Below are 10561 nucleotides of genomic sequence, written 5' to 3' on the forward strand. Positions count from 1 at the left end.
GAATTTGAAGGTCAAATGTTAAGTTTTGCATCATCCGAGCTACATTTCATATAAAGCTTGCTACATTTGTCATTTGCTTTACGTCTTATACAAATCCCGTAGTCATCTTTGGGGAAATGCAAATCATTAAATCCTTAGACTTGAGACAAAATATAATCATAATTAATATGGCTGGAGAGTTAGTTTCGGTTTTAGCTTTTATTCTTAAAATTGTTATTTTTTTCATTGGTCAAAGATTAAATACCACATCAAACTATCTCAAATGCAAAAAAATTTAAAACATTTTCTACTGAAATTAGAGCAATTGTCGTGATGGCAGAGCCGGTAGCTTATTGTATTAGAAAACCGAATATTTCGTCTGTTATCATATTATCACGTTAATTTCTATCGTAGGGTGACTTTTTGTAACAGTAAGTTTATTTATATAAAATATGTCTTCTTCAGCAAAAAAGAAAAAAGAAAAGAAGAAGAAGAAGAAGGTAACTTTACTTTTATCACAACAAATTGCATTACATGAGATATTGTACATTGTGTGAAAAGATTGTACCTTGTTTAATTTACTAAGTTGAAAAGATTGCGCTATTTGTGGGAATTAAGATTCAACACTAGATTCTGAATCTTTCCCAAAAGTAAGGGGAGATTCTGAAAGCATATAGTCAATGAAAGTAGCCTTTATACTTAAACTCCTAAAAGTCCATACCCTTTTAAAAAACAATCTTATTGGGTGAAAATCCTATACTTTCTTGAAACAATCTATAGAGGCGCCAGCTACAAACACTCGAGAGAATAGAGAACGTGGTCAAAGTTTCCAACTATGTGCAACTAAATTTGATATAACGACTTTTATGTCCCCCATAAGTATTAGTACTACTTTTCCAACCAAGAAAATGAAAATATTTAGACTATTATACATGCCTATTATACGTGTGTATAAATAGTAGTTGCATATAGAATATAACTTTATTCTCAACATGGCAACTTTGAAAATCACCAAAAAGCATCACAAACATTTCAACAATCCTTTCCCTTCAAACCCAAAGACTCTCCCATTGATATATGGAACTTTGATCTTGAATTTTCAGAAACTTCCTTCTTCACATCAGATCTACACCATTGGAAAAGATTTCCAGTTGAGTTGGTCTTCAAAAGATGGAGGATTTCTTTCAATCTCACACAAGTCTGATCCTGCAAGGTCCCTGTGGTCCACCATCCCTGGAGAAGCTTTCATTTCTGCAGCCATTGCTGAAACTGAAGTCGAAGAAAGCAGAGGTTCATTTCTGATCAAAGATAAACATGTTCATTTGGTATGTAATCACCAAACCATTGAAGAGATAAAGATCATAAATGAATCTGATATCACTACCTTACACGGACAAGATCAAGTTTTGCCAAAGTATTCCCAGTTTCCTGTTTTAATGATCTCAGGGAAAGTTTATGGTGTCAATAAACGAAAGAAGAAGGTTAGATTTCCAAGAAGAAAAGAGTTGATGGAATCTTCAGAGAAAGAAACTTCCACTCGTGCAAGATATTGGCTTCTGTTTGATCAGAAAAACTGTAATCAAGTTGGTTTCCAAGTGAGAATTGGAAAACCAAATTTACAACTTCCACAAAGAGTTTCTCCAAGAACTTACAGAAGCTTTTCTCTAAAATTTGGTCGAATTCGGAGATGTAGAGCTGGGTGGTTTGGATTTCTGTCAAGAAAAAAGACTGTCACTGTTTCATCAGCTGAGGAGAACATGGTGATGAAAACGGCAGGAGTCGGTGATTTCAATAGGATTTGTGTAACATATGCAAGTGAAAGACATGAGAGATTCTTTGGTTTCGGCGAGCAATTTTCTCATTTGGACTTCAAAGGAAAGAGGGTCCCCATTTTTGTTCAAGAACAAGGGATTGGAAGAGGTGATCAACCTATTACCTTTGCAGCTAATTTAGTTAGCTACAGGTACATTTTTATTATTTTCTCATAGAGACTACATTAAACTTACCATTTATGTTGAAAATCTTTCTGACTCAACCCTTGTGTGAAAACTATGTCAATCATAAGGCTTTTATCAAAAGACTCAAATAAGCACTACTGTCTAATGTAGGGCAGGGGGTGACTGGAGCACAACTTATGCTCCTTCACCATTCTACATGACATCAAAGATGAGGTCACTTTACTTGGAGGGTTATGACTATTCAGTGTTTGATCTAACAAGAGATGATAGAATTCAAATACAGGTAGGTGACTTTTGATAATTCCTATCTTCCTGCGTAATTATGATCTTGTTTAGCCCAGAAATTTTCGAATATTGTTAGTGTAACTCAAGCTAAAGAGTTAAATTTTAACAGCGCACTATCAGAAAATGTTAACCGGGCCAAGATCAACTCAATACAACAGTATCTGCTGCATAAAACTTACTTGTATTTTTCCTTGATACACAAGACAATCTTATCTCGTACCATATCAAAAAGAACATTCAGGCCAGAAGAAATAATCCTAACACATGTAGTGCTAAAGCAGAGAATATGAAGGAAAGAATGTCGAAATCTTCAAATGTACATTTTGTTCAAATTCTCATACTCAGCTCAATATTTAAAATGTTGTTGCAGTTACATGGGAACTCGTTTGAAGGTCGGATACTGCACGGCAACTCACCTTGTGAGCTCATTGAACATCTCACAGAAAGCATTGGAAGGCCCCCACCTCTTCCAGAGTGGATTATTTCTGGTGCAGTGGTGGGAATGCAAGGTGGCACGGACACCGTCCGCAGTATTTGGAATGAAATGCAAATAAATGATGTCCCAGTATCAGCATTCTGGTTACAGGTACACCTTTTCTAACAAGGAACTAATAAGATTCTAGGCCTCATCCTTCTTACTTTCACATTTTATCCCATAGAAAGAATACTCAAATTGATTCAGATACGTAAGATCTTTTTCATATACTCTTCGTTCAGGACTGGGTAGGGCAGAGAGAGACAGTCATTGGGTCACAACTTTGGTGGAATTGGGAAGCAGATGAAACGAGATACTCAGGATGGCAACAACTAATTCGAGACCTTAATATGCAACATATCAAAGTGATGACATATTGCAATCCTTGTCTGGCTCCGGTATTTATCATATAACCTTCTGCATGACATGAATTTACCATTTATTGTGTGGAACTGCTAGTGGACAACCTTTACAAGTTTTGCTTCAAAATTGCAGATGGATAAAAAGCCAAATATAAGAAGACACCATTTTGAGGAGGCAAAGAAGTTGGATATCTTGGTGAAAAACAAGAATGGGGAACCGTATATGGTGCCCAATACAGCATTTGATGTAGGGATGCTGGATTTGACACATCCACATACCGCGAATTGGTTCAAGCAGATTCTGCAAGAAATGGTGGATGATGGAGTGAGAGGATGGATGGCAGATTTTGGCGAAGGCCTTCCAGTGGATGCCTGCTTGTATTCAGGTAAAAGAGGGTCAAAAAGTAGCACCAGGTTTCAGTTTTCTTTCACCTTATTGCTGAATTAACCAAAATTAAAAAACTTCTCCGACATTTGTGTTTAATTATTCAGGTGAAGATCCAATTGCAGCACATAATAGATATCCAGAATTATGGGCAAAACTCAACAGGGAATTTGTGGATGAATGGCGAAGCACACACGTAGGCCAAGAGAGAGAAGATCTAGAGGAAACTTTGGTTTTCTTCATGAGGGCTGGTTATAGGGATACTCCTAAGTGGGCAATGCTATTTTGGGAGGGAGACCAAATGGTGAGTTGGCAAAAAAATGATGGCATCAAGAGTGCAGTGGTTGGCTTGCTTAGCGGAGGACTTTCAGGATATGCTCTTAATCACAGTGATATTGGAGGCTATTGTGCAGTAAACTTACCATTTTTCAAGTATCACAGAAGTGAAGAGCTTCTCTTGCGATGGATGGAATTTGCCGCTTTCACCACCGTGTTCCGGACACATGAAGTAAGTTTAACGTTCCATCCCCTGGAATGAAATTCCATGATTTTTTCTTTCCACTCCCAATGCTGAAAGATTTAACGAGTTTTGCCATTTCTGAACATTCACTTCAGGGGAACAAGCCATCTTGCAACAGCCAGTTCTACTCCAATAATAGAACACTGTCACATTTTGCACGTCTTGCAAAGATCTACAAAGCATGGAAGTTTTACAGGATTCAACTAGTTAAGGTAATATACGATCACAATCTGGTTTTTTCAAATCAAAATTTTAAACCAAAAGATCTAAGAGTTAATACCTTCTTGAATTGCACAGGAAGCCTGTCAGAAAGGGCTGCCAATTTGTCGACATCTCTTCCTTCACTATCCAGAAGATGAACATGTATATAGCTTAACACATGAGCAGTTCCTAGTTGGCACAGAGATACTTGTGGTACCTGTGCTAGACAAAGGCAGAGAAAATGTTAAGGTCTATTTCCCGATAGGAGAAAGCTCTTCATGGAAACATATTTGGACAGGAAAACTGTATTCAACACAAGGTTCCGATTCTTGGGTGGAAGCACCAATAGGATATCCTGCCATTTTTGTTAAAAATGGTTCTCCTGTTGGAGAAACCTTCTTGGAAAAACTCAGCGAATACAATGTCTTATAATGCAACAGCCTAGAGATAGACGATGCAATTGGTTTTAGGGCACATAACCATGAAAGTAGCATTTAACATTCTTTCTATTCCATAAGTACATGGATGTTGGTGATAATACACGTGTAAAGTAGTGAAGAATGTATTTAGTAGAATCATTTGACTTTATATCAAAGACTATCATTGCATTAAAATTTCACCAGAAGTTGAACAAACGGAAATTATTTGTAGAGTTTGAGAGCACCCTTCTCCATGAGTGAATAAATACAGCAGTCTATAGGAATAAGTAAATCCCTTAGATATTCCTCGAGCTTAATTATCAGTTATTGATTTTGGCTGAGTGGAATGCGTGAACCAGTAAGTACAGTTTGATTTTAGCTGCTGCCAACCAACACAACCAAAGTCCCATTATTTCATAAGATTGCTATATATAGTTACAATTATTCCATATGTCACATGCTGCGTGTTGGAACTCTAACAGGAAAAAATTGCCTAAGTACTTGCCTTCAGAGAGTTAACATCCAAACTTGACTTTTTTATAGCCTGTTTGGCCAAGTTTTTTTTTGGCCCAAAAGTATTTTTTTCAAAAAGTTGAGGTGTTTGGCCAAACTTAGATAGAAAAAAAGTACTTTTGAGGATAAGCGGAATCAGTTTTGAGAAGCAGAAAAAAGTAGGTTACTCCAAAAGTACTTTTCTGAGAGACACTTATGATAAAAATACACTTAGAAACAGTATTTAAAAACTTGGCCAAACACTAATTACTATTCAAAAGTATTTTTCAAATTAAATAACAAAATACAATATGCTTATCGCCAAAAATACTTTTTTGAAAAATATTTTCGAGAAAAACACCTCCGATTTTAGAAGCTTGGCCAAACAGGAATTTAACCATCTAAGTCTTCTGAACAGAGTGGTCCAATTAAAAGCAGCAAAAACGTGAGCAAATAATCTGAGCTTCTAGTTTTCAGTTACATTCAAATAATATATTCATTGATGCAGAAACTTATTTTGTCAGCTGCTTAGGACACAATTACCGATATATTAAGGTCAAACTCCAGTATATTATACTGAAACTCCAGTATATTATACTAGATATACTGGAACTCCAGTATATTATGCTGAAATATTTTTCGAATTTTGAACAATATTTTTGTTCAAATTTATCTTTACATTGACTAAATTTTAATTACTTTTGAAATTGTGACTATCTTTCAATTATCACTTCTAAATCTGGTTATTTTTTAATTTCACCCCAATTTATGCGCTATTCACGCGAAGAGAATTTTAAAGGTTGCATTATATCAAGCAGCAATTGGAACAGAACTAACATAAACGGTTCTATTTATTGAAGTGTTTAATAATTGTTGTTTCCAAAAAAATCACTCCTTCATAAAGTATTTTTTATCAAATCATTAAATACATATCATTTGTCTTCGATTAAACTTGGTGTAATACGTATTTTTTGTCTTGAACTAGCAAAGAAATTCTTAACACAATTTAATTTAATGGTATGATTCATTACGTACCCAACTTGTAAAGATTGACGAAGTTGAGAAATTCAAATGGTCCGGCAACAAGGTCGCTCACTTTTTGGCTACTCAAGGGCTCAATAATAGGCCTACGTCAATCAACTAGCTCTATTACCAGCATCTCCTTAGAACGTTGGTACTGGCGGATAAGGATGATATTGTTACTACTAACAATATTCCTACTATTGTTCACAATAATTTGGCCGAGCTTGGGAACCTATGTGTTCTTACAAACTCTACTGATGTAATGTCTAGTACTAGTTTATACTCTTCTTTAGATTTTTACTAATGTAAGGCATGATAATCCCAATGAGACATGTAGGATGTGTAATGCTGTTATATAGAAATGAATAGAAGCATTCCAACTTCCAAAAAAAAAAAAGAGATTAAAAACTTCCAAAAGAAAACGAATAAATAGAAAATTCTGTAAAGGAAAAGGATAAAACCAAAATGTTAGGCCCTTCAAAGTTTTTAGTAAGAGTGAATCTCAGCCTTCGTTTTTCTCTTGTACACATGACATGCATCGGAGTTACCAAAGGACAATACGTAAAAGCAATGGACCAAAGACAATAGGAGAAAAAGCCTAAAGGCAAATCTAAAGTTTCTAAACAAAAAAACAAAAGAAAAGGTACCCCTAACATATATATGAGGACCGCAAAAACCTCATTGTTCTCCCTTATTATATAGTAGAAGTATAGCGTATCAAGCTAATAGAAGAAAAAAAATTATAAGGAAAAAATAATAAATTTCAGAAGAGAAAAAAAGATTTATGTAATTCGAATTTTTTCCTACTTCACGACCACACAAATAATACCTTTATTGATACTAAAAGAGAAAGAAAAATAGGAGGGATGATTTATATATAAACAGGGCCGGCTATAGGGTAAAGCGTCTAAAGCAAATGCTTGAGGCCCCAAAATTTGGGGGCCCATTTTTTTAATATCAAAATAAGTTTATAGGCTGTTTTAGAAAAATAATGAGTAGTTTTTACCTTAAAAATTAGATATTTTTTTTTATAAAAAATAATAATAGATGTGTAACTAATTGAAGTGAGGGTAATACTTTTTATAAATGTAAATTTCTTTCAAACCTTTTTCGGTATGAATAAAAAATCTAACAAGTGAAATTATTATATTCCACTTTTTACCCATTTTTTCATTTTCTTTTTTTGATTTGTCCAAGAGTTAATCGCTCGCATGACTTTATACTCTTATATATTCTCTTTCTTGCTTTTTTCAGGTTTAAATATGATAACTTAGTAGGAGTAGTTTTATTCAAAAACCCATAGCTTAAAAGTACTATTGATATCATATATTGTGCATTCTTTTTTGTTTTTTTCCTGAATTTTCAAGCATTTTGTGTTATTGAAGGAGCAAAAAGATATCTTGAAATAAAAAATCATCATTTTTCTTGTATTAAATTCTATTATTATAACTTTCAAGTGTTATTATCATCTCATTTTATTCTTACTTCATAGTTATATATTGTCTTTTATTCATTTATTAGAATTTAAATATGCCACGAAAAATCTGAATTAAGTTGTTCAAAATTAAAATAAAAGAGTTAAAAACTATTATAATATTGTCCAAAACAGTTTTAGGAGAGATCAATTATAAAAAGTTAGTATTAATAATTTTGTATCTCAAAATATTAGAAAAATAGAATTTAAATAAATAAATATATATATATATATAAAATAAATATATGTGTGTATGATTTTTAAAAAATAAAAATAAAGTTTAGGGCCTCTTATCTAATATTGGCTTTAGGCCACAAATACTGTTAAGCCGCCCATGTATATAAAGAGCGAATATTTTTATATAGGCAGGGTTGATGTGAATCGCGGTATCACAACGCAATTTGTAACCAGATTTCTTTCTTTCACATTTTGCAAGCCACCAATTGTGACCTTTTCTTTCTTTTGTAGTTTTTTTAAATCTTTTTGTCTTTTCTCTCTTTTTATGGAGTATTTGTTTACATATGAGTTTATTATCATTAATCTCTTCCTAAACTCATATCATACCATAAAGAAAAAAAAATATTATTTTGGCGTCTTCATATTTGTGATGACCCAAAAGGTCATCTTATGATTTAGAACTCGAATCTGCGCTCTTAAACCTTAAAAATCTCATTTTTATCCTTTTCGATTTGTGTGCGCAGTCCGGGCAGGTTTTCAGAAAGCTTTTATGTTGAAAATTAATGAAAATAAGAATTTTTACCTTAAAAGTTGATTTTTATTGACTTCGGTCAATATTTTTGGTAAACGAGCCCGAATCCGTATTTTAATGGTTTCGGTGGGTCCGTATCGAATTATGGAACCTAGGCGTATGCCCAAAATCGAATTTGGAGGTCCCTAGCTCAAGTTATGAATTTTTAATGAAAATTAAAAGTCTAAAAATTAATTATTTTAAAGAATTGATTGATGTTTGGCATTGTTAGTATCGGGTCCGTATTTTGGTTTCGGAGCCTGGTACAGGTTCATTATGATATTTAAGGCCTATCTGTAAAATTTAGTGAGAAACGGAGTTGATTTGACGTGATTCAGACATCCAGTTGAGAAAATAGAAATTTTAACGTGTTCTTGAGAATTTTATTCGATTTGGTGTTAAATTCGGAGTTCTAGGTGTTATTTTGGCGATTTGATCGTGCGAGCAGGTCCGTATGATATTTTTAGACCTGTGTGCATGTTTGGTTTGAAGCCCCGGGGGCTCTGGTGAGTTTCGGATAGGCCACGAGATGTTTTGGACTTTGGAAATGTGGTTTTCTACAGATTCTGGTGTTTGTCATATCCTTCTTTGCGTTCGCAAAGGTCCTCTCGCGAACGCGAAGAGTAACCGAATGAGGCTGAGACTTCTTCTTCGCGAACGCGAAGGCCTGGTCGCGAACACGAAGTGATGGGGGTTTACACTTCGCGAACGCGACCGGCTCAACGCGAACGCGAAGCATGTGGGGACCTGGGAGGGGGGAGTTGGTTGTTCCTTCATCGCGAACACGAAGTCCAAGGGAGAGTAACCATCGCGAACGCGAGCTGGGTCTCGCGAACGCGAAGGCTTGGCATTCAGTACCCTTCATGAACACGACAGTGGCCTCGCGGACATGATGCATGTTGTCGCCCAGTGCATAAAACAGAATCAAAAACGGTATTTTAGCCAAAATTCTTTTTTCTCAAAAATAAAACGGTGAGATGCGAGTTTTCAAGATCCATTTCTTCCCCAAATTGTTGGTAAGTGATTCTAAATTATTTTCTTTCAATTACCCATTACATTTCTTGAATTTGCAACCTAAAATCTAGAGTTTTCATAGTAGAATTAGGGGTTAGGGTAGAAACTAGGGATTTCAAGAATTTGGGAATTTATACCTCAATTTGAGGTCGTATTCCAAAACTAATTATATATTCGGGCTCGGGGGTGAATGGGTAAAAGTATTTTGGTCCGAACCTCGGGTTTTGACCAAGCGGGCCCGGGGTCAATTTTTCGACTTTTTGGAGGAAAATTTGAGAAATTTAATTTATGCAATATAATTGATTCCTTTAGAAATATTTGATATTATTGAGTCATTTTTTAATAGATACGAGTGGTTTGGAGGTGAATTCCAAAAGAAAAGTTGTGATTGAGAATTAAGTGGTCTTCGGAGCGAGGTAAGTGTTGTGTCTAACCCTGACTTGAGAGAATTAGGCACATTAGATTACTTGCTAAGTGAAATCCATGTGAGCGGCGTATATGTGAGGTGACGAGTACTTATGCGCCGCCAAATTTACCTGTTTTTTTTTCTTCATGTTTGTTTGTTTTTCTTAAATTGTCTTTTCATATGTCAAATTGCTATGTGTTATGCTAGTATTGTTTAATTTATCGTTCTTATCATGTTTACGGATTTTCTAGTGATAATTGAGTTTTTATTTCAAAGTTAGAGATTGATATTATGGAACCAAATATTGAAGTAAGGTTTGTACTTGTTATTCTGTCTCCCTGTTGTTATTTATGCATTGCATTATGGTAAGGGAGAGTGTTAATGCACGAAGGGTGATGTCGTGCCATATTGTGAGTGTTAATGCACAAAGGGTGATGTCGTGCCATATTGTGAGTGTTAATGCACGAAGGGTGATGCCGTACCATGATATGAGAGTAAAAGCACGAAGGGTGATGCCGCGGTGTTTCTATTAATTTGATGGTGAGATTGAGAGTAAAAGCACGAAGGGTGATGCCGCGACGTTTCTATTAATTTGATGGTGAGATTGAGAGTAAAAGCACGAAGGGTGATGTCGTGTATTTTTCCTTACTGTATTCACTATTCTTGTTGATTCATGGTATATTGACTGCTCCGGTGATCATTCTGTTGTAATTCTTTATCTTGTATTCCCCTCAGTATGTTTCCCCTCCCGACATTTCCTGTTTAGTTATTCATTCCTGTTATTTGTGTATACACTGTTAAATTATACAGGTTGATTTGT

At 34.9% G+C, this 10561-nt stretch overlaps 1 protein-coding gene and 1 long non-coding RNA gene across 2 annotated transcripts; one reads left to right on the forward strand and one right to left on the reverse strand.

The window, feature by feature from the left end:
• Positions 1-927: 927 nt before the first annotated feature.
• LOC104089683 (uncharacterized) lies at positions 928-4385 on the reverse strand. Its single transcript, XR_004505239.2, has 2 exons — positions 4245-4385; positions 928-4136 (listed from the first exon to the last, which is right to left on the reverse strand). It is a non-coding gene; the product is annotated as an uncharacterized lncRNA (long non-coding RNA).
• Positions 972-4753, forward strand: LOC104089684 (uncharacterized). The gene is made up of 8 exons (XM_009594634.4): positions 972-1942; positions 2088-2220; positions 2593-2808; positions 2940-3095; positions 3193-3445; positions 3552-3952; positions 4060-4176; positions 4262-4753. The coding sequence occupies exons 1-8, from the start codon at positions 972-974 to the stop codon at positions 4595-4597; spliced, it is 2583 nt and encodes an 860-aa protein (XP_009592929.1). The 3' UTR covers positions 4598-4753.
• Positions 4754-10561: the final 5808 nt, after the last annotated feature.

This window comes from Nicotiana tomentosiformis, chromosome 1, assembly GCF_000390325.3.
Source record: "Nicotiana tomentosiformis chromosome 1, ASM39032v3, whole genome shotgun sequence".
Classification (NCBI taxonomy): Eukaryota; Viridiplantae; Streptophyta; class Magnoliopsida; order Solanales; family Solanaceae; genus Nicotiana; species Nicotiana tomentosiformis.

Bases quoted from the DNA above. Each gene is read 5' to 3' on its own strand.
- LOC104089684 (XM_009594634.4), top strand. From the start codon at position 972: ATGGCAACTTTGAAAATCACCAAAAAGCATCACAAACATTTCAACAAT. The intron at 1,943-2,087 runs GTACATTTTTAT...TGTCTAATGTAG, and splicing joins GCTAATTTAGTTAGCTACAG to GGCAGGGGGTGACTGGAGCA. The intron at 3,953-4,059 runs GTAAGTTTAACG...CATTCACTTCAG, and splicing joins CCGTGTTCCGGACACATGAA to GGGAACAAGCCATCTTGCAA.